The sequence below is a fragment of the Saccharomycopsis crataegensis genome (assembly GCF_037102585.1).
Source record: "Saccharomycopsis crataegensis DNA, jcf7180000000073, whole genome shotgun sequence".
Taxonomy (NCBI): Eukaryota; Fungi; Ascomycota; class Saccharomycetes; order Ascoideales; family Saccharomycopsidaceae; genus Saccharomycopsis; species Saccharomycopsis crataegensis.
The window spans coordinates 2337030-2361601 of record NW_027043820.1 but is presented as its reverse complement, the minus strand read 5'-3'; the positions used below and the strand labels follow the sequence as shown (position 1 = coordinate 2361601).

The 24572-nt window shown below is 37.5% G+C and overlaps 10 protein-coding genes across 10 annotated transcripts; 5 read left to right on the top strand and 5 right to left on the bottom strand. All coding sequences in view use genetic code 12, as the record gives it.

Annotated features, from left to right (window-relative positions):
- Window positions 1–450: 450 nt before the first annotated feature.
- DASC09_017760 (uncharacterized protein) lies at window positions 451–1386 on the bottom strand (the record flags this gene model as incomplete). Its single annotated transcript, XM_064995379.1, has 1 exon — window positions 451–1386. One exon carries the CDS (start codon window positions 1384–1386, stop codon window positions 451–453), a length of 936 nt encoding a protein of 311 aa, XP_064851451.1.
- Window positions 1387–1766: 380 nt separating this feature from the next.
- On the top strand, window positions 1767–3332 carry UTP7 (Utp7p; the record flags this gene model as incomplete). The annotated part of the gene is made up of 1 exon (XM_064995378.1): window positions 1767–3332. The coding sequence occupies one exon, from the start codon at window positions 1767–1769 to the stop codon at window positions 3330–3332; it is 1566 nt and encodes a 521-aa protein (XP_064851450.1).
- Window positions 3333–3726: 394 nt separating this feature from the next.
- Window positions 3727–4910, top strand: ECM4 (S-glutathionyl-(chloro)hydroquinone reductase; the record flags this gene model as incomplete). Its single annotated transcript, XM_064995377.1, has 3 exons — window positions 3727–3792; window positions 3851–3907; window positions 3987–4910. 3 exons carry the CDS (start codon window positions 3727–3729, stop codon window positions 4908–4910), a joined length of 1047 nt encoding a protein of 348 aa, XP_064851449.1.
- A 280-nt stretch (window positions 4911–5190) lies between these two features.
- On the bottom strand, window positions 5191–8650 carry DASC09_017730 (putative Na(+)-exporting P-type ATPase; the record flags this gene model as incomplete). The annotated part of the gene is made up of 2 exons (XM_064995376.1): window positions 5191–8342; window positions 8638–8650. The coding sequence occupies 2 exons, from the start codon at window positions 8648–8650 to the stop codon at window positions 5191–5193; spliced, it is 3165 nt and encodes a 1054-aa protein (XP_064851448.1).
- A 1248-nt stretch (window positions 8651–9898) lies between these two features.
- Window positions 9899–11161, top strand: SSK1 (mitogen-activated protein kinase kinase kinase SSK1; the record flags this gene model as incomplete). Its single annotated transcript, XM_064995375.1, has 1 exon — window positions 9899–11161. One exon carries the CDS (start codon window positions 9899–9901, stop codon window positions 11159–11161), a length of 1263 nt encoding a protein of 420 aa, XP_064851447.1.
- A 558-nt stretch (window positions 11162–11719) lies between these two features.
- On the bottom strand, window positions 11720–13039 carry DASC09_017710 (recombinase RAD52; the record flags this gene model as incomplete). The annotated part of the gene is made up of 1 exon (XM_064995374.1): window positions 11720–13039. The coding sequence occupies one exon, from the start codon at window positions 13037–13039 to the stop codon at window positions 11720–11722; it is 1320 nt and encodes a 439-aa protein (XP_064851446.1).
- Window positions 13040–13426: 387 nt separating this feature from the next.
- On the top strand, window positions 13427–14287 carry HEM4 (uroporphyrinogen-III synthase HEM4; the record flags this gene model as incomplete). Its single annotated transcript, XM_064995373.1, has 1 exon — window positions 13427–14287. One exon carries the CDS (start codon window positions 13427–13429, stop codon window positions 14285–14287), a length of 861 nt encoding a protein of 286 aa, XP_064851445.1.
- Window positions 14288–14530: 243 nt separating this feature from the next.
- PHO81 (Pho81p) lies at window positions 14531–18679 on the bottom strand (the record flags this gene model as incomplete). The annotated part of the gene is made up of 1 exon (XM_064995372.1): window positions 14531–18679. One exon carries the CDS (start codon window positions 18677–18679, stop codon window positions 14531–14533), a length of 4149 nt encoding a protein of 1382 aa, XP_064851444.1.
- A 581-nt stretch (window positions 18680–19260) lies between these two features.
- Window positions 19261–20361, top strand: DASC09_017680 (uncharacterized protein; the record flags this gene model as incomplete). Its single annotated transcript, XM_064995371.1, has 1 exon — window positions 19261–20361. One exon carries the CDS (start codon window positions 19261–19263, stop codon window positions 20359–20361), a length of 1101 nt encoding a protein of 366 aa, XP_064851443.1.
- Window positions 20362–21303: 942 nt separating this feature from the next.
- On the bottom strand, window positions 21304–23580 carry DASC09_017670 (uncharacterized protein; the record flags this gene model as incomplete). The annotated part of the gene is made up of 1 exon (XM_064995370.1): window positions 21304–23580. The coding sequence occupies one exon, from the start codon at window positions 23578–23580 to the stop codon at window positions 21304–21306; it is 2277 nt and encodes a 758-aa protein (XP_064851442.1).
- Between the last annotated feature and the right edge of the window lie 992 nt (window positions 23581–24572).

Genomic DNA, 24572 nt, shown 5'->3' with positions numbered 1-24572 from the left:
TATGTTTCTTATAACTACGCATTTTGTTACTGTGTTGATCTCTCAAAATAAAGGGGATATTTTTAACGATAATGGTGTAGTCACTATTTAGTCTTGCCTTCCCATTTCCAGGAATAACTATTTGGCTACTGACGTAATATTGAAATGGTACCTTACTAACACTGACCAATGAAGGAGCCCCATGATAAAGAATGTCCTAACAACATTATACGATGCTGTTGTTTCAATGAATAGAATGTAATTTCTGGTATCAGGAATTTGAATAATCCAATATTGGACTTTTAGCTCATAAAGTTATTATTGGGAATTTCTTCACTTTACAGTTAACAAAGACAAATGTCTTTAAAAACTAATAAGCACGCTGCAATGATATTCAAAATCTTTACTATGATACTATGATAATTACAGTCTTTTCTGAAAATGAATTATGTATCGAATAATGAACTAGTTTCATAATTTCTTTGCTGATTCACAAATATATCGACAGTTCTTGGGTAGTCTACTTCTCAAAACATGCTTGATAAAACTCTCAACCATCTCGAGCTTTGAGTTGTGAAAATAAAGCTTCAATACACAGTAAGTAGCTTGAAATCCGAAACTCACTGCAAAAATGTCAAGAAAATCACGTTTATGGAGACTGGAATATCCAATGTTGTCATCACAAATCAATCGCACCATTGATTTGAATATAAGATATTCATCACCTTCTGATACTTGAAAAGCAAAAACTTTGGAGTTGGTGTTTTTCATTTTATAACCATCTTTGATTAAAATAAATATCTTGTCATCTATTTGGTTATTGGGAAATCCATTTTTAAAAATCAGTATCAATTCCTCTAATTGCTGCTTAGATGAAATCCTGATAGATTTGAGAGCATATTGCTTTTCCGATTTAGTATAAACATGGTATTTCCAACAGAATAATAAGGGATATGAGTTGCCAGTATTCAATTTGGAACTTTGAAGTTGGATATTAAAATTCTCTAAATCAGATTCCCGAAGAATTTGTCTGGAAATTGGAATGTTGTGTTGCTGAACGCTACCATCATATCCCATAAGACATTGCAATGAGTCTTCGGTATCATGAAAAGGCTCATCATCATCTTCATCATATGTACCGCTCGTGGGATTTACAATAACTTTTCTGTTTTCAGCATCTTTCTTTATATTGCGATCTGCTGCTTCCTGGATGTGCCCTTGATCTTTTGAAGATGTCATTGCAAACAATTGCCAAAACCGTTGCCTAAATCTTGATGGTTGTTCCTGCGTTTGATTATTATTGTCAGAAGTATTTTGTAGCTTATCATTGTTACAATTATTTGTCGCTTTACCATACTTTATTGGGGAAGAGGGTTTGATTTCTGTGAAATGTTCACATTCCTTCATCTTTCAATCAGTGATCTGGATTGTTTTCCAAAATATTATTACTTGATGCGACTAACAATTTATTGCGGCTGTTATTGTTCATATAAACAAAAAACTAACAAAAAGAAAGACAGATAGAGAGCTCATATCAAGTGAAATGTATGAGATGCTTTTTTGGATGATCATGTTGAGAAAACACAAAAAAAGAAAGGCCGCAGATACGCTTACGTAATTTACATAGAAAACTGCTTCAAAAATTACATAAGCGATGGATTTTTTTTTTTTTTGAAAAAAAATTTTAGAGCACTATTAATTTTCACGAACACTATCTCATGAGTTTTGTGGAAGGACAGGATTTCTATCGATAGTATTGTCATATCAACTATAAAAGATCTTTCATAATGTCACTTTCCAAATACGACAGACCAAAAACGGTCTCAAAGGCGTCCAAGAACCCAAAGGATAAACGAGTTCGTGCCAAGTTGAAGAGATTAGATGATTCTTACAAAAATGCCGTCAAAGAGGCACAAAATACAGAGATTTTGCTCCAGGAATCTGCAGGTTTAATGGAAACTGAAACAGAAATGGAAAAGACTTTCAAGGTTACCCAAAAGGACATCAAGGATAGCGTGGATGAAAGCATGAATAGAAAAGCAATTGATTTGAAACTTACAGAATATGGTCCTTATGTATTTGATTATTCAAGAAATGGTAGAAGTTTGTTGCTCGGAGGTAGAAAAGGGCATGTTGCCTCTATGGACTGGCAGTACGGGAAACTTCATTGTGAGTTGCATTTGAATGAGACCGTTAATGCTGTCAAACATTTACACAATGATCAATTTTTCGCAGTAGCACAAAAGAAATACACATTTATCTACGATAAATTGGGAACCGAATTGCACAGATTGAAACAGCATATTGAGGTCAAGCATTTAGAATTCTTGCCATACCATTATCTTTTAGCTACTGCCGGTAATACTGGTTTCCTTAAATACCAAGATGTCTCTACTGGTGTGCTAATATCGGAACTTCGAACAAAGATGGGGCCAACAATATCCATGAAGCAAAACCCTTGGAATGCTGTGGTGCATTTAGGTCATTCTAATGGTCAAGTATCATTGTGGAGCCCAACAATGTCAAAGCCGTTGGTGAAGATTTTAAATTCCAGAGGGTCGGTGAAATCTATTGCTATTGATAGAACAGGTAATTACATGGCGTGTACCTCTACTGACAGAACTTTGAAAGTATGGGATATTAGAATGTTTAAAGAATTGAATTATAGATCTTTGCCAACTCCTGGATTGAGTTGTGATATTTCCGATACCAATCTTCTCAGTGTTTCTTTTGGCCCACATATTAATATCTATAAAGATATCTTCACTAACGACCACAAAGATGTGAAGCTATATATGCATCATTTGAATGCTGGATCAAAGGTCGAAATGAATAAGTTTATTCCATTCGAAGATATCTTAAGTTTCGGTCACGAAAATGGGGTCAAGAATATTATTGTTCCAGGATCCGGTGAAGCTAACTTTGACTCTTTGGAAATTAATCCATTCGAATCGGCCAAGCAACGTCAAGAATCCGAAGTTAGAACTTTGGTGAACAAACTTAAGCCAGATATGATCACTCTTGATCCAAATGTCATTGGTACCATTGATAAGCGTGCCAATACCACCAGATTGACTGCTAAGGACTTGGCAGAATTGACCAATAAACAGAGGGAAGTTGGAGCCAATGATGTAAAGATGGATATTTTACCAAAGGTCAAGGGAAAGAATAGTTCATTGCGTCGCCATTTGAGAAAGAAGTCTAAGAATGTGATTGATGAAAGAAAGATGAGAGTCGAAAGTAATTTGAAGAGAGAAAAGGAACTTAGAGCAAAGATTCATGCTAAAAAGAACGGGACTTTCAAAGATGAAGAGAATGATTTATTGAACCCGGCATTATCTAGATTTGGATGATTGTTCTTTATTTTGTATTGTATTGTATTAAATATGTATTCAATATTGAATTGCACTGTTTTTCATTATGCTTATTAATTTTTCGGCAACCGTTAATTTGTAATTTACTGTGATTTATCAAATTGTTGATTTTTTTTTTTTTTTTTTTCATCCGCAACTGTTATTACTAAAGCTTATGGCTATTGATAATTATTATGAACCTCATGCATGTCATATTACGGCGTGGTTAGTAATCGGGGGAAACCCTGCTGTGTATTTTATTTTTCCTTTTTCAGGGGGTTCCGCCCCACAACTGTAAATGAGGATTTCGCAAACTTGCAAAACACTATAAAAGGCCCACGATTCCCCCCAGCATAGAGCTATTTATTTATTTGATTTGCTATCTATTCTATATATGTTTATTCGAAACAATACTAAAAAAACATTCCAAAATCATCATTTTCGCGCGATGTCCGATAAAGTATGTGGTGATTCTGTTTGGGCGTCTAAAAGAAGTCACATACTAACAAAAATGGCAGATCAAATTTGACACTCAAAAGTTTGCTGATAATACCGGTGAATATAAGAGAAAAGTGGTACGTATTATAATTGATTATTTTCCTTAGTGGTGTTTTCATTTCATTTTTTAGTATCAGTTACTGACCATCACCACAGAGTCTGTTTAGAGATGTGATACAGAAAGGCGGGAAGTTCGAACCTGAGGCTGGTCGTTATCATTTATACGTCTCCTATGCTTGTCCTTGGGCCCATAGAACTTTGATCTCTAGAAAGCTTAAAGGATTGGACAAATTGATTGATATTTCTGTTGTTCATTGGCATATGGACTCTAAAGGCTGGCGCTTCAAGACTCCTGACGAGTCATGCCCAGGAGCCAACGAGGAACCAAATTACGGGTTTAAGAGATTATCTGACTTGTACTTCAAAGCCGATGAAAACTATGGTGGGAGATTCACAGTGCCAACTTTGTGGGATAAGAAAAACCAAACGATTGTCAACAATGAAAGTAGTGAAATCATTAGATTCTTCAATTCTGCATTTAATGACTCCGACGTGTTGACCAAGGAAGAAAAGGCCATTGACCTTTATCCTGTTCCACTTCGTAAGGAGATCGACGAGCTCAACAACTGGATTTATGATACAATTAACAATGGGGTGTACAAGGCAGGGTTTGCCACAAAACAAGAAGTGTACGAAAGCCACGTCAAGACATTATTTGAACATTTGGAAAAAGTTGAAGCGATTTTGAAAAACAAGTATAATGCTGCCAATGATCCTAACAAAGATGGTTTCTATTTGGTGGGTGATGAATTAACCGAGGCTGATGTCAGATTATATACCACTCTTGTCAGATTTGATCCTGTTTATGTCCAACATTTCAAGTGCAATATCAAGGATATCAGACATGGTTTCCCATATTTGCACAAATATGTTCGTTATTTGTATTGGAATATCCCAGCCTTCCATGAAACAACCAATTTTGATCACATCAAGAAGCATTATACCAAATCTCATCCTCAAATCAATCCTCATGGCATCACCCCTGTTGGTCCGGTTCCTGATATTCTTCCTTTGGATTGAATGTTTATTAATGAATTTTAATCCGAAGAAAAATGATGTGGTTTTCTTGCGTTCTTTTGTTTTTTGTATTTTATGTTATTGGTAGTTAATCAGTAAATGTTCAAATGTCTTCATTTTTTTTTTTTGGATCTCAGCTTGTAGAAAGTGTTACGCTAACAGTTTAAATGTTTTTAAATATATTGCTGAATATAAAGCGACTAACTAATTGGGGAGTTTGGAGTAATGATAAAAAGAAAACATAATATGAAAATCAAAAACTAATTGTAAAAAATAAATCAATCTAAGCGATATCTCTTTGCATTTGAATGGAAGTTCCCAGTTTAGTCATGATGCTGGAAAACTCAGAAAATGGGTCAATACTTTCCTTATCCTTATATATTCTTGGACTTTTTCTTCTGAAGTAAACTCTCTTTGCCCATTTCCAACCCTCACACCCAACGAGGAATACAATAGTGAGAGCTACTGCAATCCCCCATTCGCGTCCAATTGGCCCATGCAAAAATACCTTCTCATTGATAACAGGAATATAAATAACTGGGAACACCGAAACACTAGCAAGAACAATTGACCATAACAAAAATTGGTTTGCCCAAAGATCTCTTGCCAAGGAAACATACCACGAATCTTCGGATTCGGGTCTCATATTGAAGAATGAATATCTCATGTGAATGCATTCCCATGCCAATAATAAGGCACACCAAGTGAATCCGGCAAATGCTGTAGAACGACCTTCAAACACTAAACCACACCCATGACTGTTGACATTACAAGTTTCGCCCAAATCGCCATTTCCAATGCCATAAATCACGCAAACAAACATAACCATGCAACAAAGAGCCATCCAGGCACCGTAAACAAACATATCAATCACCAACTCTTTGGTAAATGTTCTCTTGTTTGGTGGCAACTCAAGAATATCATCACTGGCTTGTTCTTGCCCCAATCCCATGGCTGGGAAACAAGAAGTCACAACAATGATCCAAAGCACTTCAACTGGTGATAATGGGAATACTGAGTAACCTTCGCTATCAACAAACGCCAAACCCACGAGCAAGTACAACGCTTGGGCAACATTTTGAGCAAGCAATTGTAAAACAAATTTTTGAATGTTACTGGACATTCGGCGACCTTCTTCAATAGCGTGCAAGATAGAGGCAAAATTATCATCTGTCAACACAAGATCAGCAGCATCCTTAGCAACATCTGAGCCATTGAGACCCATAGCAATCCCAACATCAGCTTTCTTCAAGGATGGCGAATCATTCACCCCATCACCAGTCATGGCACAAAATTTCCCGCGGCGATGCAAAGCTTCAATCATACGAACTTTAGTTTGGGGAGCACATCTAGCAATAACGAGTGGCAACACTGGTAATCTATCAATTTCATCATTTGAGAGTCCATCAAATTGGGTGGCTGTCATACACATAGCATCTTTGACTTCCTGAGAATAATGGTACAAGTTCGATGGGAGAATCCCCACTTCTTTGGCAATGGCTCTGGCGGTACCCAACATATCACCTGTCAACATATGGACATTGATTCCAGCATTGTGGCAAAGACGAACCGAATCTTTGGTTTCTGGACGAGGAGGATCATAAATACCAACCAAACCAAGAAATGTGAGCCCCGATTCAACAGTGTCACGATCTTCAAGAGATTCTGCGGTATCAATTGAGCGTTCTGCAAATGCCAACACTCTAAGACCTTCTTTGGAAAGGGTGTCCATGTTTTCTTCAATCAATGCCTTATCATCAGCAGTTAATGGCACAAGTGTTTCTTGTTGTGGGTCAGTACCGTACCAATTATCACATCTTTCAAGAATCCGTTCCACTGCACCCTTAGTATAAACTGTCGCTTCCTTTTCAGTACCATAAACTGAAGACATTCTCTTGATCGATGAATCAAAAGGAAATTCTGACAAGTGCTCCAAATTTTGTGATTCAATAATTTCTGCCCTCTCATAACCTAATCTCTTGGTAAACACACAAATTGCAGTTTCTGTGGCATCTCCCTGGGCTTCCCATTTGTCTTCAATCTTATAAACTGATGCCACATTAGCCAAGGTTGCAGCAGTTATCCATTTTCTAAAAATATTAGGATAACTCACTTCGGAATCAAACTTTGGTCTATTGCTCATCTCATCAATTTGTTTTGGAGAAGCAGGATGGAACCCCACTGTGCCAACCGTTGGGTCATAAACTTCGGTACAATCGTTCACCACATACGTTCCAACAGTGGAGACCCAAACTTTTTTCACAATCATTTTCCCTAAAGTCAATGTCCCGGTTTTATCTGAACAAATATCATCGATTCCTCCCAATGCTTCAAGAGAATCAAGCTTTCGAACAATAACGTTTTTGGTAACCATGACTTCAGCGCCAACTGCCATAGTGATAGTCAAAACCACAACAAGGGATGATGGAATCATTGATAAGGCCACACAAATGGCATAAATGGCGACAGTGGTATTGACGACCATCTTATGTGACGCCATGACAATAATTGCAAAGACAACTGCAACAAAAAAAAGAAGGATTGCCATCCAAGACAATTTCCGTTGTAATGGAGTTCCCACGTTAGTTCCCAAAACATTTTGGATAATATTTAAGAATGTTTTAGCAAAAGCCTTTGAGGTAGATATTTCAGCAGATGGTTTTACAATAATATCCTCATCGGATGATTTCAAAGAATCAGCGATCTTCCCAATTTCCTGGTGCAAGCCGGTGGCCACGACAATTCCGGTGGCACGGCCTTTCGTAACCACTGAAGAAGAATAGGCAATGTTTAAGCGATCACCAACAGGAACAGCTTCTTCGCCCATATAAACTTTTTCAGGATTTTTAGCAACTGGTAAAGACTCTCCGGTTAACAAAGCCTCATCGGTTTCAAAATTTATGCCATTGGCCAAACGCAAATCCGCTGGAATGGTGTCACCCACGCTAATCTTGACAATATCACCAGGAACCAATTCTTCTGCATTGATGGTGCAGGTGTTTCCACTTCTAATGACGGTAGCTGAAGGGGAGCTCAATGAGCGCAAGGACCCCATGGTTTTTTCGGCCTTAATTTCTTGGATAAAGCCGACGAACACATTGATGAATACCACAAATGCAATAACCCCAGCGGAAATCCAATCTTTAATGCAAAAGGTAATAACCATAGAGATGATTAATACAAGTACCATGGCGTTGAAAAGTTGGTGGGCAAGAATCCCCATGTAGGAGATAGTGTGGTCATCGCCTAAATTATTAGCGCCATACTGATGGATCAAGCTGTCAATTTTTGACTCATGCAACCCATTATCAAGGTCAGTATGGTATAACTCAACACACTGTTCGACACTCAACCGATAAGGCTCATTATCGTAGATCGATGCTTTGCTGAAGTCATGAGCATGAGGGTCACCATGCTCGGTGCGATTGATGGATTCTTTGTTAGAGGAAATTTTCAACGGTGATAACTTGGGGTAAAAAAAGGCAAAAAAAAAAGTAATTATGCAGCAGTAATAAAAGCTTATTTGTATAATGAATTATAAGCGACTGAATGCACTGTAAAGACCTTTCCTTTTTGTTACTTTTGTATAGCAGTTAATTGAAAATGATAGAGAAATAAGAATCCGGAATGTTAAGAAGAAAAAAGGACCAGCAAACTCGGGAGTATAAGTACTGCACCTCAGTGTAGAAGCCCCGCTTGACGAATAAGAGGGTGTTTCTGCAGTGATCACTGTACCCCCACATGAGACTCTTGGCTAATGACACAATTTCTGCTTCGCTTCTTTTCTATTATTATTCAGCGATGGATCGATAATTGATGGCGCTATGGGAGGTATGGTATTCCCGATGAATGATGGTGTTGTTGGGTGTGGTTGTTAAGCGTGACTGGTCGATAGATGGGTGGGCAGAAAGCTAACAATAGTGGATGATTTTCCCAGCACTACGGAAAATAAATGTCTCCGTAGATGAATATGAAATGAGCATGACATCACTATAGTGTTTTTATAGTGTAAGAAACTGTTATCTCAGTAAGGCGCTAATAGTGCCTGCCTGTGGAAGCACGAGAAGCAGAAGATCAAGACGAGGAAAAAGAAGGCGCTGCTAATCAGTTGCACAAAACACAGATAGACCAGTTGACCAGATATCTTTGACCATTCCCACACGAATGATCAGGATAAAATTCTCTTCTATATCATCATTCTATAACTATTTTTCTCTCATTCCTGCCTGTTCTTGTTCGTCTTCTTTGCCTTCTCCTTCTTCGTCTTGTTCCTCGTCCTGTACTTCTCGTGCTGCACGTGTGTTCTTCCATGCTATTGTTCTCATAGCAACCGACGGAATAAAAGAAACAAGCAACAATAGATGTACACGGAGATCTCGGTTAATAGAGAACTATTATTCTTTTATCAACCGCCGCAAATATAATCTTGTTTTTTTTTTTTTTTTTTTTTTATTTTGCAGGCATGCTTAAAAATACAATCTGTCAAAGTTCCCGTGGTTGTGGGAACCTCTGCTTTATAGTCGCATGGCCTTTATACGCCCGGGTAACCAAAGAGCTGCCTTTACTTTCTGAAGGGGAAAAAAAAACCACTAAACTAAACTTTTCTTTGGGAAGCATCGACAAGCACATTATAAATCTATTAATTTTCATTTTCCACACCTCATTTGATTTTTTTTTTTTCAAAATCCTATTCAAGGAGAAACAGACCCTGAAAAGAAGGAAAAGAAGAGGAAGAGAAACAGTGGAAGAAGAGGAAACGATAAATAGATAAACAAAACAAGACGAACAGGAAGCAGGTACCGAGACTGAAGAATATAACAAACACAAGAAACGTGGAGGTGACAACAAGAACACCAAGATACCAGGAAGAATAACAAGCTGTTAAAATAAACATTCATTTGGCTGTATGAACTATACAATTCCTACTGGAATACAACCAAAAAACATCAATTTCAAAAATTATCAATAATTGAAGACAATCCACCAATAATATGGCGCTGGAACCGACAATTCATCCAGGAGATGACAATATCAATCAAAAGACAAAATCACCTAACTTAAGCTCGCCGCAAAGTAGCAGCGCTACCAGCAGCAATGGTAAAACCAACAACAATAATAATAACAGCAGCAGTAGCAGTAGCACATCGCCGACTTTATCATCAGCTATTGGCCAAAGTAAGGCTAGAGAAGTAAATACAACCATCAACAACCAACTATCAGCAAGAAAATCGTTCACGATCTCCAAAACTTCGACTATGATGAACCAAACATACAATGAGGAGGTATCTTTATCTGCGTTGGAAAAAGGCTTTCAAGCAAAAATCTTCCCCAACAATAATGTGTTACCAAAAATTAAAGTCCTAGTTGTCGAAGATAATGTTATTAACCAGATTATTTTGTCCAATTTCTTAAGAAAAAATAATATCACTTTTACATTGATCTCTAATGGTCGAGATGCCTTAAAAGAATGGAGAAAAGGGGGCTACCAATTAATTCTAATGGATATCCAATTACCATTTATTAGTGGGATTTATTGTGCCAAAGAAATTCGAAGATTGGAGTCGGTAAATGGTGTTGGGGTGTCAAATCATAAAGAAATTCATCATTTGGCTCAAAAGATGATCAATAATACTCTGTCACCACCAACCAGCTCACATGGATCACTGGACTCCAAGACGAGCAAATCCTCTAAGGCTCCAGAATCCAAACCACTACTACCATCATCATCATCATCATCCTCATCATCATCTTCTTCTTCTTCTTCTTCTTCCACTTTCCCTGCTACCACCACGGATTCAGTCATTGCCGAAGAACTCAAAAGAGAAGATTCTCCTAATCCATTGACTGATCAAACATCCTCAGATAAACTAGAGGTCCTGAAATTCAAGCAGCCAGTAATCATTGTCGCCTTGACCGCCAATTCCTTCACCGAGGATCGAGACAATGCATTAGCGGCGGGGTGTAATGATTTTTTGGTCAAGCCAGTGAATTTACTTTGGTTAGGTAAGAAGTTTGCCGAATGGGGCTGTATGCAAGCTTTAATCAATTTCGATGATTGGGAAGGGGTCAGTCGCAGACAAACTTGTATGACCACAAACTCCGCTGCCATATCTTCTTCATCTGCCAACTCGGCTGCTAAAACTAAAGACAGTCTTACGCAGGCAAGAATTGACAACCGACTAAGAAGACTTCTTTGGCAAGTTCAGCAGCAGCAGCATCAGCAACAGCCAAAACAACCAAAACAACAACTATAGCATCAAGGAAGATAGCAGTAATAGCAGTTTTCAATTATGAGTTATTATTATTATTATCATTATTATTTTTTCAAGCAAATGGGGATACTTCATAAATTTTATATTTTTTTTTTTACATAGTAATACGGGCACATATATCACAAGGTTGTTAGTTGAGGATTAGGGAAAAAGAATAAAGAATAATCTATTCTATGGAACATTTCTTATTTTTAAAAGTATTTTTCCGAACATTTTGAGAAGACAAAGAATTCCTCGGGGTTTATTGAACAGGATCAATAGAAAGGTTTTGATAATTATGAATGAACATCCTATTGTCAAATATATCCTTTTTCTTCCCTTGTTCTGAATATTTTGATTCCAGGCTGTTTTTTCTTTTTTTTTTTTTTACAATACTTTTGTTATATCTTTTTAATGATACATAATGACTAATAAATTTCCTTCAATTCCACTGCAACCGTTCCATTAGATTAACTAAACATTAATTTATAAGTACAGACATCAAAATTGGTTCACTGGGTCAAGCCCATGTCATTTAATCAACCATTAAACCTATTGAGTCTATCGCAAGGGCCCAGGTTTTTTAATCCCTCCACTATGCCCGCTATGATTACTTCGAGGATATACTGGATGTCTGTCAATTCCTATTCTTTTAACAGGTGTAGATTTGGACTGATCAAGAGTTCGCTTCAAAGATGATCCAGATTGGTTATTTACTTTAAATAACTTGTCTGACAGAAGATTAACGTTCGACTGGACATCATTGGCAGCTTTAGCACTGAAAAATGTTACATTCATCGGAACTTCTGTAGGAGTACTCACGTTGTTTTCCAAGGTGCTCGCCTTGCTATCCTTGACATCCTTATTTATACGATTATCATTCGAGTGAGCAACAGATCTACTGTTAGCACTAGATCCATGGTTTGATTCCCCTCCATTCGCATCAATAAGTGCTAATTCATAATCATCAAGATCATTAAATCCGTCAAAATTATCATCGTCCATTGAATCATCAAAAATAGATGAGGTAAGAAAATCATTCTTAGCAGCCGCTGCGGCAGCAGCGGTTGGTGATACTTTTGGTACGGCGGTTGGAGTTCTGATCTGAGGGTGCTGATTTTGTGCTGCCGGCTTTTTTTGAATTGGTAAGTTTTTCATATTTTGGTATTGCTGCGGTGATTGTCCATGTTGTCTCTGTAGCGGTGGTCGCTGCTGTGGTAGTTGTTTCTGAGGAGGAGGAGGAGGAGGAGAAGAAGAAAGAGGAAGATTATTAGCCTGTATCACAAAAGCGTTATTTTCAATTTTCTTCAAAGGATTATTTCCAAGAACCCCTGTGTCTCTAAGAAGTTCATCTTCATTAAAAGTCTTTGGTTTCACCTTAGCTTTGGCAATATACTTCAAGTAATCCTTGTCATATAAACAATTCCCTAAAGCGTTGCCGAAATAACGCAAGCAGCGCTTCATGCCGTCAGTTATCGCCTGTTTCTTAGCTTTCTCAAATGCTCCTGATTTGGATCTTCCGTTTTCTACGCTTCCATAACCAATGTCTTCATGGTAGGTACCATCTCTAATGGTCACCCGAACCACCACGCTCAACCCCACAGATATGGCATTCGTCTCCTTTTTGATATCAACATAATCCACACTGGTGCTCTTGAGCTCACTACTCCATCCATTGAATCCAAACACAAGATTGGCAAGATTGAATGCCTTCCACCCTTCAATGTATGATACCATTCCCGCAGCACCATTAGAGCGCTTGGATACGTATTCTGGACCAAGATGTTTCAGAAGCTTTTCCGTGAGCCGCCATACCTCTTCCTGGGAATATGGGATATAATTATTAGCGGTAGGAATATCTGCTGAGCTTTTTTCATTCATTGTCCAAGGTATTATTTGAACTTTCTAGTTGTTCGATGGGATAAGATTCAATGGCAGTTTTTTTTTGTTTTTGTTTTTTTCCTGATAGTTTTTTTTTTGTAACGCGTCATATAGTGATTACGCGATGCATCATTGAGGTTGCCTGAGCAAGAAAACCACCAAGTTGCGATTGGCAGTGGATACTTGTAATGAAGAGCAGTTTACCACTCTTAATATTAATAACAATTGTGAGGGAAACTCCTGCTTGGTGAGTGGAAATTATGATGATGCATCATCACCCATGTGGCGTTTAGCAATCTGATCTGATCTCCCTTTGGAAAAAAAAAATTTTTGAACAATTGATAGATAGATGTGTCAGACAAAGTTTGATGGCGAAGACAATACTAAATGGCTGCTAGTCTGAAACTCCTTCTCTTGAAATCAAGGACTGTCGATGATAAATATGCTACTTACCATGAACGGTCCAATAACAACACCCTGTGCAACCTCCATTTTCTAAAGGTGATTGATCATGTTGCCGAGAACATTGAGGAAATGACAGAGTTCTTGTGCTTACTGAACAACTTATCAGAGATTAGCGCATTGATTATAACTAGCCAAAGGGCTGTAGAGTCATTAGTCAAGATAATATCACGAATCCGGAATGACTGGGTGGTTGATACGATTTTGGCGAAACCGATTTTCGTCGTGGGTCCGCAGACCGCATCGATGTTATCAAATCATGGGTTCCTGGATATAAGAGGCGAAGATAGTGGCAATGCCAATGAGCTTGTAAAAGTAATTTTGCAAGACGATCTTATTCTGCATATACAAGCGGAAGCCAACCAGCTGAATTACCTTTTGTTTTTGACTGGCCGAATCAGAAAGGACATCATCCCCACTAAGCTCGGGGAAAATGGAGTGAAATTCATTGAAAAAATTGTTTATAGAACCATAGAGACCTCAAATACCCTTGAAAAATTCCAGAATTTGGAACTACTGTCAAAGACCAACGACTGGGTAGTATTTTTCTCGACTCAAGGAGTGGATTTGATCATTGATCAAATTAAGCAGAACGCCCTTCATGAAAATGATCAGTTGAAAATCGCGTCGATTGGTCCTACCACATCTGAGGCATTGCAAAAAAAAGGAGTTATATGTCATGTTGTTACCCCGAAGCCAAATCCCTCAGCGTTATTTGACGCCATTTTTGAGTATGAAGAGCGCAATTGCCAACAGGCAAAGAAGTTTGACTGCTTGTGTAATTAATATTTTCCCTTGTCACTAATATTTTTCGCTTATTTTCTATAGAATTTCATTTGTTTTTGTTTTTGTTTTTGTGCTTTATTTTATTATGGTTTCACGTCTCTTTGTATTATAGCTCATATTATGAATTCATTTTTCTTCTTCCCGTAATACTCCAAGCCTATTAGAAGCATACTTAATTTTACATAAAAACACCTTCAGGCATAGTGGAATTAAGAGTTATATATTCTCTCATGTATTTAATGTTTACATGTCAATAGACCCACGGAACTCTAAAACTGAGTTAATTCTAACCCCATTAAGGTTTCCATCATTACTCGTCGAATAATCTTTGATTTCAATATCCTCAAAATCTTTAAGCGTATCAAAGACTCCTTTAGATTCTTTAGTTTCTGTCTTATGATCGTCCATCAGCTCTTGGAAAGGTTTGGCTTTCTCAAAAAAGTGATTACTGAACTTTTTTGGATCTTCCTTTGTCCCTACTAGAATTAAACCCCTTGATCTGATAGTATTACTCAAGTCAGGAATACAGTGTAGCAACTTAATCGGTAATATCACCCCCATCAAATTATTGGCACTAGCAAATCCAATGGCCTGATCAATAGACCTAGTACACGGATTTTCAATGTTTTTAATCAAGTTAACTCCGGTACCTGATGAGCTGACGGTAGTACTTCCTAAGGAATGGATGTTATTAATGGCAACTCCACTGCCAACGGATCTGTGGAGTTGGTTCAAAATCAGATTCTTGGTGATGGTGAAACCGTTGGCACTTCTCAATTCAAAACTATTTGTCGAGTAGTCGAATCCTGTACCTCCCATAGCAAAAAACACTGGGAAATTAGGCTGTTTCCAATTCAAAACTTTGCAAACTTGGGGATTATATGAGGAGAAAACAATAGATCTCTTAGCCGCTTTGCAGGTTCTCATATGGTTGAACACATGGGTCAAGATACGATCAACAAAAGAATTCAAACCGGTAGGTTCAGCACCCCGAGTTCCATAACGTCCCGGGAAATCAGAATTGTTGTTGACGGAAATCATCTTGAAAAAATGTTCGAGTTCAAACTTTGTTGGATAGAAGATATCAAGGTTCACAGAGATTTCTATTGGTAAAGTTTGTAATACAATATCCAATGGTAAGTATAGCTTTGAGAGAAGAGAATGGACCTTCTTAATGAAATTCTTCTTTTTCATTAAACAGCTGCCACTGGCTAATTCAGGATCACTTTTGAATTCCTGTTGTAATGTTATCAATTGATTTTTGATATCATCGATAGAATTATCCGACGATACAATCGCCAACAATTCCTCGTAGCTCAAGGTCATTAATGATAGTTTAATTCCACCAATGCGTACAAAACTAGACGGAACCACCACAGGAGTTCCATCACCCAACATCACAAGATTGAGTTTCAAGTAATCTCCGCTCAATGAAAACTCGGCCACAAATGATAAAATCGATGCCATATGATGGCCAGTGTCATTGTTAGAAACCGTTGGATTGACATCTTCATCATCTTTAGTAGATTTCCAGTAAGTCTCGTATTTAGTGATTTCTAATGGTGTCCCACAATAAGCACTAATTATTTGGAATGAGAAGGTCAACTCCCCAACGGTTTTGACTCTTGAGTCAAATAAAGGTAAAGTAACTGTTCCTTCTCCATCTATAACAGCTTTTCCAAGAAAAACATCAGCGAGAGCGGTGGTTTTAGCGATCAATCTGGTTCCAAATGTTGGATATAATTCAAAGCCAATCAGAAAATTTTCTGGCAAATCGTCAAGATCAAGTTGGAAAGTCACAGAATTTTCTTTATCGTTGATTGGTAATAGCAAGTTACGCGGAACCACATCAAGGGAGCTAGAAGCTATAGTGATACGTCCTGGGAATAATGGTCTGTTCACATTATCATAACTATCTTCATCATCATTGAAAATGTGATCATCATCTTCATCGTCATCTTCTTCATTAACATCTTCAAATTCTTGGATACCCGAATTGTTCTGGAAAGAATTCATTCTCTGCTGGATGGAATTATTATTTATATGGGATGTTGAATGAGCGCCGTGACCAGCACGATTGAACATTTTAATTGATGCCTTACCTGGCAAGAAAAATATTTGCAAAGACGTCTTTTTTTCCAAGAAATTATGTCCATACTTTCTCAAAGGAATTATAGGAGGCGGTAAGGAGAAGTTTGGAATTGAATCTAAATTAATATTAGAGTTCGGGTTATGGTTCATTGGCTGAGACATCGCGGGATTAGAGTTTGTGCTTGGAATACTATTTGATGTTGAATTCAATATATTTGAAGGCGGCGATTTCTTCTGTGGTAGGGTCTTAAACAAGTTATTAATAGTGGTAGGAGTCAATATTTCAATACTATTTTTATTGTTTCCAATGTTCCCCATTGGGTTCTCAATAGCCACTTCTCCCAAAATAGGGCTCTTAATGGTATTCAAGTTAGCCTTTGATAAATTGCTAGTAGTCAAAGGAAAAGGAGTATTAAGATTCATCATTCCAGCAGAATGGAATAACACATTTAGTACATTAACATGACCTTTCAAGGCAGCATAATAAATTGGGGTACAGTTTTCATCATCCAGTATATCTGGCACTGCACCAAACTTGATCAACTGTTTAGTGGTCCTGGCATGACCGTGGTAAGCAGAATAAAAAATTGGGCTCCAGTGATTGAGTGAACAGACTCCATTGGGATCGCAATGGCCCTCTGTTATCAAAAGTTCAATAATTTGATGGTGGCCAAATCTTGCTGCCATATGGAGAGGAAGAAGCCCTTCGACGTTAGGCGTGGTGGTATCAATTATTGATGGAAAAGATAATAGAGTTCGAATAATTTCTGGATTTCCCTTCTTGCAGCCATATATTAATGGGGGGATTTGCGCATTCATAGTGTCAGCCAGCTTTTCACTAGACAGTGGAGTAATATTTGATAAATGCAATTCGTTCTGCTTATTGAGCAAGTAACTGACGCAGTCCAAATGATTATTTTTGATCGAAAGTAACAATGGTGACATAGTATGATTATCTAACAAATAAATGCTTTCTGGGCATTTTTCAACTAAAAGTTTTGATAATTCAAATTCACCAAACTGAGAAGCATAATGAAGGGGGATTTTGCTGTTGTTATCCTTCATGGACAATAGATCAATAAACTCATTTGATGCATCATCTAACAATAAATATTTGACCAAGAAATATCTGGTAAATTTAGATACTTTGCTATTTTGATCAATTTGCGGCTGAGATTGAGGTTGAGGCTCTTCACGTTGTTTGCTTGATATCGACTCATCAATTTTTGACAATTGTATGATACTATTAGCTCTGCAGTTTACATCATTTAGCTTCGATGACAGTTGATCATCATGATCAGGGAATAAACCGGTGGCAATTTGATGCAAGAAATTTTTGTTGGTGTAATCGTCCACAAATTTCAAATCGATATATTTCTTGAAAAAGTTATAGAAATTGAGAAGGTAAACGTCTTCGATTGGTGCAGTGATAGACAAGAAGAATATCTTGGTTAATCTTTCTGAATTCTCAAAACCCTTCAACTTGTTCAACCAATTGCTAAGCAAAATCAACTGATTATTTGGAGCCGTGGCAATATTGAGAAATTTAGAATACATCTCATCGGTTTGGTGATCCTCATCTTCGATGATGGTGTTTTCTGATGGTTCAAACTCCAAGGTACGATGAGGAATCGTAGAGGAGTTTTGAATGACGACATTCTCCCCATCTGCAAACGCTTCAAGTTCTGTTATACTATTTCCCACTAAGTCATTTAAATGGTTAATTTCCTCTCTATGAAAAACCGGTTGGACATTGACGGTTGTTGATAAATATAATTCTTGTAAGTGAGATTGTGATCTTTTGTCCCATTTCTTGAGGATTTTTCTGAAGCCTGTTTCATTCAATTCAACGAACTGGGATAATTCGTCAATTTTAACGGAGAATTGCTTGAAATTTGCGTAGAGGGTCTGGAAGGTGATTGAGGATTTCTTTTTTGCATTTGGATTGGATTCATTGCTCTCTAATAGTAATTGCAGAGAATGTTTTTTCAATAGCTGTAACTTCTTGGTGACCAAAATTTCTAACTTCAATTTTAAGTCCGCCTGTTTTTCCAAATAAAACTCATTAACTTTGTCCAATTCTCTCTCAACCCTAAAAAAGAACGTAGACTTGTTATCCTGAAGGATTTTTTGGATTTCTGGATTATTAACGAAATCTATTTTTATTTTGACGTTACCATTGTTATCATCTATCGTAGCTAGCTGCTTGATCAACTTCTTTAAACCTTTGTAGTTAATGAAATGGCCCAAGTATTCTGGCAATTCCAATTGCTTTGACTCCAAATATTTCCCAAACTTCATGGTTCTAAATACCAGGATACGGTCCTATATATACTTGGGTATATACTCCTAATAAGTTCACCCACTAACAGAATGAGTATTGTTTAAATGCAAAATCTGGAAAAACAGAAAAAAAAAAAAAAATTGAATTTGACTTTGATGCCACTTTCCACGTGGGGCTGATCTACTCCTTATTTGGCGATGAGCAGCAGCGGCGACGGCGACTGATGAATAAGCACAGCTAATAAAATCAGGTGGCGGATTGTCTTCAGCGTTTTTTTGCTTAAGATTGTGTGATTCTACAGACGCATTAAATAAGAGACACCCTGTCCTAATCCCTCCGTGGATTGTCTGTTGATGGTGGTGTTGGCGTTGTTTAAAAAATGATGGTCCATCAGCCCGTCATTTTGGCGATGTCTTTGATTTTATTTGATTTTCCAAAAAAAAAAAAAGGTTAAACGCACGCCATGTGCCGGTTAGCCAAAATTGGATATATCGAAGAAAGAAAAAAAAAATTGAGAGAGAAAAATTGATTGAGATTATACCATATCAGCCGGTTAGTTAGTTAGCTTTGGCTGTCTCCAATTATCATCACATTCCCAATGGTTAAGACGCCATCATCATTGGTACGACCGGCAATTCTGTTGGTTAGGGCAACAAAGTCAAAAAAGAAGTTTCATTTCTTGATCGAAGATAAATTACTCCTCTCATCTCCCCCAATTTCCACAGATTTGTATCACTATATTAAGGCCTCTTTCCCTTCTTTGGTTCTCCCGCCAAAAGAGATCTTTGCTTTCCAATATAATAACATCTTTAAAGAATTCAACTACAATGCGCCTGACAAGTTACACGAAACAAAAACCCAATATTTACACACATTATTAACTCCGTATTTTTCAAAATACCAACTAAATGAATTTCTCGACACTGTTATGTTGAAGGACAGAAAGAACCATAGAAAGCCCCAGACTTTTTACCAACGGTTTGGTGAGTATATGGCAAAAAGAGGGCATGCTAAGGACTTCTCTCCTACTTCAATAAAGTTGTTGACTAAATATAATAACTCGATCTCATCATCGCCAATTCAAATACATACCATGATAACTGATCTTGTCGCCACTTTGGGATTCCCTTCTCTAATGGCTTTTATCCATACAATAAAGAAATTCAATGAATCTTCCAAACTCAAAGAGTTTGATGATGATTCACGGTCTGCGTCCAGAGCATTGCTCGAATACTGCGACATTACTTCGAGCTCGCACACATATCGAATAACCCATGGGGAAGAGCGCCGTAATTTATTGAGACTCAGAAAATTCATTGATATTAACAGCTCTACCAAGTCAAAATCACTGACCCCTATTCGCGATCACTTGTATGTGGTGTACACCTCTCCGGAATTTGCTACGTGTATTCACAGTCTCGTCAATCCGGCATTGCAAAGTGTTGCTCCTGATAATCTCCAACTACCAGAAGACCTAAGAATCAGCTCGATCTTTGTGAAAAGATGTCGTCCTTCAAATCGTCTAATTGTCAATATTAAAGATCCATTAGAACGAACCAATATTCTTAACGTTCCAGAATTGGCTAATGAAACTATTGTTCCTGGGAAATTAATGAACCGACTCAATAGTTTAGATAACATACGGTTGAATGACCTAGGAGACTTGGAGAAACTTCTACATGTACTAAACAAACATTGAACGGCTTTCAACAAATGGAAAACAGAAACTTGTTCATATACCAAAAGGTAATGCTTTTCATGATTTGTGTACATAATTTCTAGACTTGCAAACTAATATAGTGAGACCAGCTCACTTGAAAACTTATATTATAGTGGTAAATAAATAAATAGCTGCATTTAGCATTAATCTTCTTAGAATTTCAGTGTAGTGTAACAACTTTGATTAGAAGATTAAATGGGTGCCTAGTTGCTGCTTTCAATAGATACACCTAGAAGTGCTACAATTCGTGACGGAAAAAATAAGACAAAGATCTAAAATATTGACAGAAAATAAGAATGAAAGAAACATAAACAAAAGAACAATAATATGACAATAATAGTGTGAAACTGCTGTAAACTGCCATGATTAATGAAGCACCTCAATAATCACATGCTTCTGAAGAATGAAAGGCGAGCAATTAGCTCAAATGATGAAATCAAAAACAAAACGATAATGCAAAGCTTAAAAAGGATCATTTTTTCAATCAGGAAAAAAAAAATTGTAAAAATCAGAATAAGGAATCGGAAAACAGTCTATGTTCAGAAAACCCAAAAGAAGAAAAACGAAATAAAGGCATGCAGTGCAAATACCACAGCTCGAGAAAGAATAACAAGTAAAAAGGGGAAAAAAAAGGAAGGGGTATAAAGAGTTGAAAATGCAGAAATGCAAGTATTATACGGAGTTGATAGAATTGCTAGTAAAGGAAGGGGTTGGGATTTGAAACTGCATCAAGCCATGAAAAAATGACAGGAGAGAGAAAGGGTGACAATTATTGGTTAATCAGGAATTCACATTGAGCCTAAAATATTAGGATTGCAAAACGGACGAGATAGCCCAACAAAAAAAACTATGAAGGGAAGAATAACTTGGAACGGAACTCTGAAATCATTAGAGCTTTTTAAGGTTGAAGTGTTTCAAATGTTATGGAAACATGGAATCCCCTCCCAAAGCTTTTCTCAAGTTCTTTTCGTTGTTCTTCTTTTTTGCTCCCAAGTTTCCACCAGAAGCAGGAGGTGTTGCAATTATATTAGTGGCAGTATCTGCGGCCCTCACTGATGGCAACTGTGGGACAAATTTTCTTGTGCCTGCAGGTTTGAACTTCTTGTTGGCTCCAAGCTCGGTGGTATTTAACATCACAATACTTGATCTTGCGACCGCCGATGCCAGAGGTGCTTTAGGAGCTACTTGGCTAATGGTATGAGATGGATCATCAAATTGTGAATTGGTGACGATGGTAGGAGACTTGGTCCATCCACTTTTATTATCTAGTGGGTTGAAAGGTTTCATTTGCATTGTTGGAGTAGTAGCCTTTTTAGGGTGCCTGTGAGACTGAAAAACAGTCAAGTCAGAAGTCACGGCAGAGTCAGAAAGCTCAGAAGCAGTAGGAAGCTTTTGAAGTGGTCTGAGAGGGTTAGGAGGATTAGTTGGTGGTGGATTCTGGTTTTGATTTTGATGTTGATCTTGGTCTGGATGATAATTATTTTGGGGTTCATATTGATATTGAGGATTATCCACATTAGAAGCACTGGCATAGTCATCATGATGATATTGAGCTTGGCTTTGATCATATTGTTGATTTTGATCATACTGTTGGTTTTGGGAAAAATGTTGATCATTAGGATATTGTTGGGTATCGAAGTGTGTTTGAGATGCGTAATTATCAATAGACGCGATTTCGTTTTGGAATGGATCCGTTATCTGCTGATCCTGTGGTTGGTATTGATATTGCGATTGTTGGAATTGACCATGTTCTTGTTGTGCCGAAGGATTTTCTAATTGATGAGTATTTTGATAAGGGGACTGGAATTCATCATTTTCGTTAAATCCACGGGGTATAGGTAAAGTTGCATCAGCAAATGATCTTCTCACTCTTGGAGAATAGTTGGAGGAAGCCACGGTGAAGTTAGTGATTCTTTTATGATTCTCAGTCTTTTCATCAGTTTTTTCAAAAATTGGATCATAAACCTTTGGTAAGGCAGCCTCTTCTTCTGGGCTCACCACCATAGCAGTTCCTGGAGCTACAGATTTCCGTTTGGTAGAGTTTTCACGATCAAAATAAACACGATAAACTGATTTCATGCGGCGCAAATTTTCACGTTCTTCAGGGGGTAAATTTGTATCGTCTTCATAATCATCATAATGAGAATTACGATTCTCATTGACAGCAGGATTATTATTAGATTTGTCAGAAGGTCCAGACTTTGCAGTTAAATAAGGATCTTCATTTTTCTGAGCGCTATATGGATCGGTATCGATATAATTATCAGGATTGCTTTCATCATAATGATCTGGAGTATCAATCACATTTCTCTTTTCATCTTCAAAATTATTGTCAGCTTCATAAGGTCTGAATTCCGCTTCATAGAAATTCTGCTTTGAATCGTTTGTCTCAGGACTGGTAAACACCTCATTTCTCAATCTACTATTACTGACAGAGTTTGGAAACTTAGGCTGGCTTGGGGTTAAATTTCTTTCATTTTGAGAAAACAAATCGGTAGAAGGTGATGGAGTACCGGAGGAAAAATCATTCAAAGTGCTATTTTCATAATCACTATTCTGTTGGATGTTTTTCTCATTATTTTTTTTGGCATTTCCTTTGTAAGATCCATTACTGGAAACATCAGTTAATGAAGAATTACTATGAGAAAGATTAGAATGAGCATAGTATGGCTTGAAGTCATAAGCTTTATAATCAGTTCCCAAAATCTTGGCGTATTGGTTCAAACTGCTGCTCGACGTTTGGTCCTCAAATGGAATGGCGATATTGTCCAATACTGGATGCTTATGGATAGTTTCAGCAATGGAACTATTGTCGCTGTCGCTGATACTACCTCCACTAACTCCTATTCTTGGAGGCATGGTTAATAAGTTATTGATTTCTGTCATATGGGGATCTGGCTTTCTTTGGTTAGCAAAAGTAGGGGATAAGATACCATGCTTTTGTTTATAGAAATTCTGAGAAGGATAATCGGGCAATTCAGTTTCATCAGCTGCAAAATCTGCATCAGCGCGAAATTCTTTTTCTTCACGTTTGTTGATCCGATAATTCTTGTAATAAGTGAATGATAAAATAACAAAAAAGACAAAGATTGGGGCGCCAACTGCTAAACCAATAATTCCACTAGTGCCCAATCCTGACGATGAAGCGTCAGAATCTCGCTTTACCAACTCTTGGAGAATGGCTGCTGTTATGGGCATTTGTTATTGGTTAATTATGATTGGACGTCTGAGTTTTGCTTCCTTCTATTCCAGAGTGTTATTTTTTTGTATAAATGTTTTCCTAGTTGACGTTTGTAGTTGACAACGGGATCAAATCAAAACACCGCAGGCTTCAAAGGAAAGAAAAGTAGATCGGGAAGAAAGGGAATGGAACGTAAATATATGTATATACATATATTTACACGGTTATAGATCTATCTGGGAGTATAGAGTCTGATTTAATGTTTTGAAAGATATGTTTGTACATAGACAAAAACCATTAAAAAAAAAAAATTCCAAAGCTATTTTATAAAATAGCCCAATTCCTGGGTACTCAAAATGGCAGAAATGCCTACAAATAAGGATTAGGCATGTTTGCCCCAGGGCCTCTAGTACGGAAATAGGGGTGTAAAGGGGTGTCTTGTGAGAAACAATCGGCAAAGATGAAACGTTCTGAGTCAGCCTTGGGAATGTCTCAAAGGCACTTTGATCTTTCTATGTCCAAGCACCTGTAGATACCCATTGATACCGGTCTGGACTGCTCTTTTTGCTGAGTTTCTGCAATATACATCTTCCTTTGCAAGGACGTTCTCGACCCTCACTAGTAGTGCCTCCTTTTTTTTTTGGTCTTCTGGCGTTGCGCGTCACTCTGTGAAGCTAAAAAAACGTCGAGATTTCTGGCTCATGATTGGTGCAGCTTACTGCGTTCCACTGCGGCACGCTGGCTCGAGAGGGGGATCCCCTGCCATATATGCTGATTATTGCATAATATTACATGTTCTATAAGCATCCACACATATATATATATATAAAACAAATTCAAATTGCTTGATGATGATATCCCTAAGACTATTGCTGCTGTTATTTGCAATAATGTGAGTTGCCTCGTGTTAATAGCAGAACAAGCAAGAAAAAAGAAAAAGAAGAAACAAAAAAATAATATAAATAGATATAGTTCAATTAAAACATTAAAACATCCTTATAGCGAAATG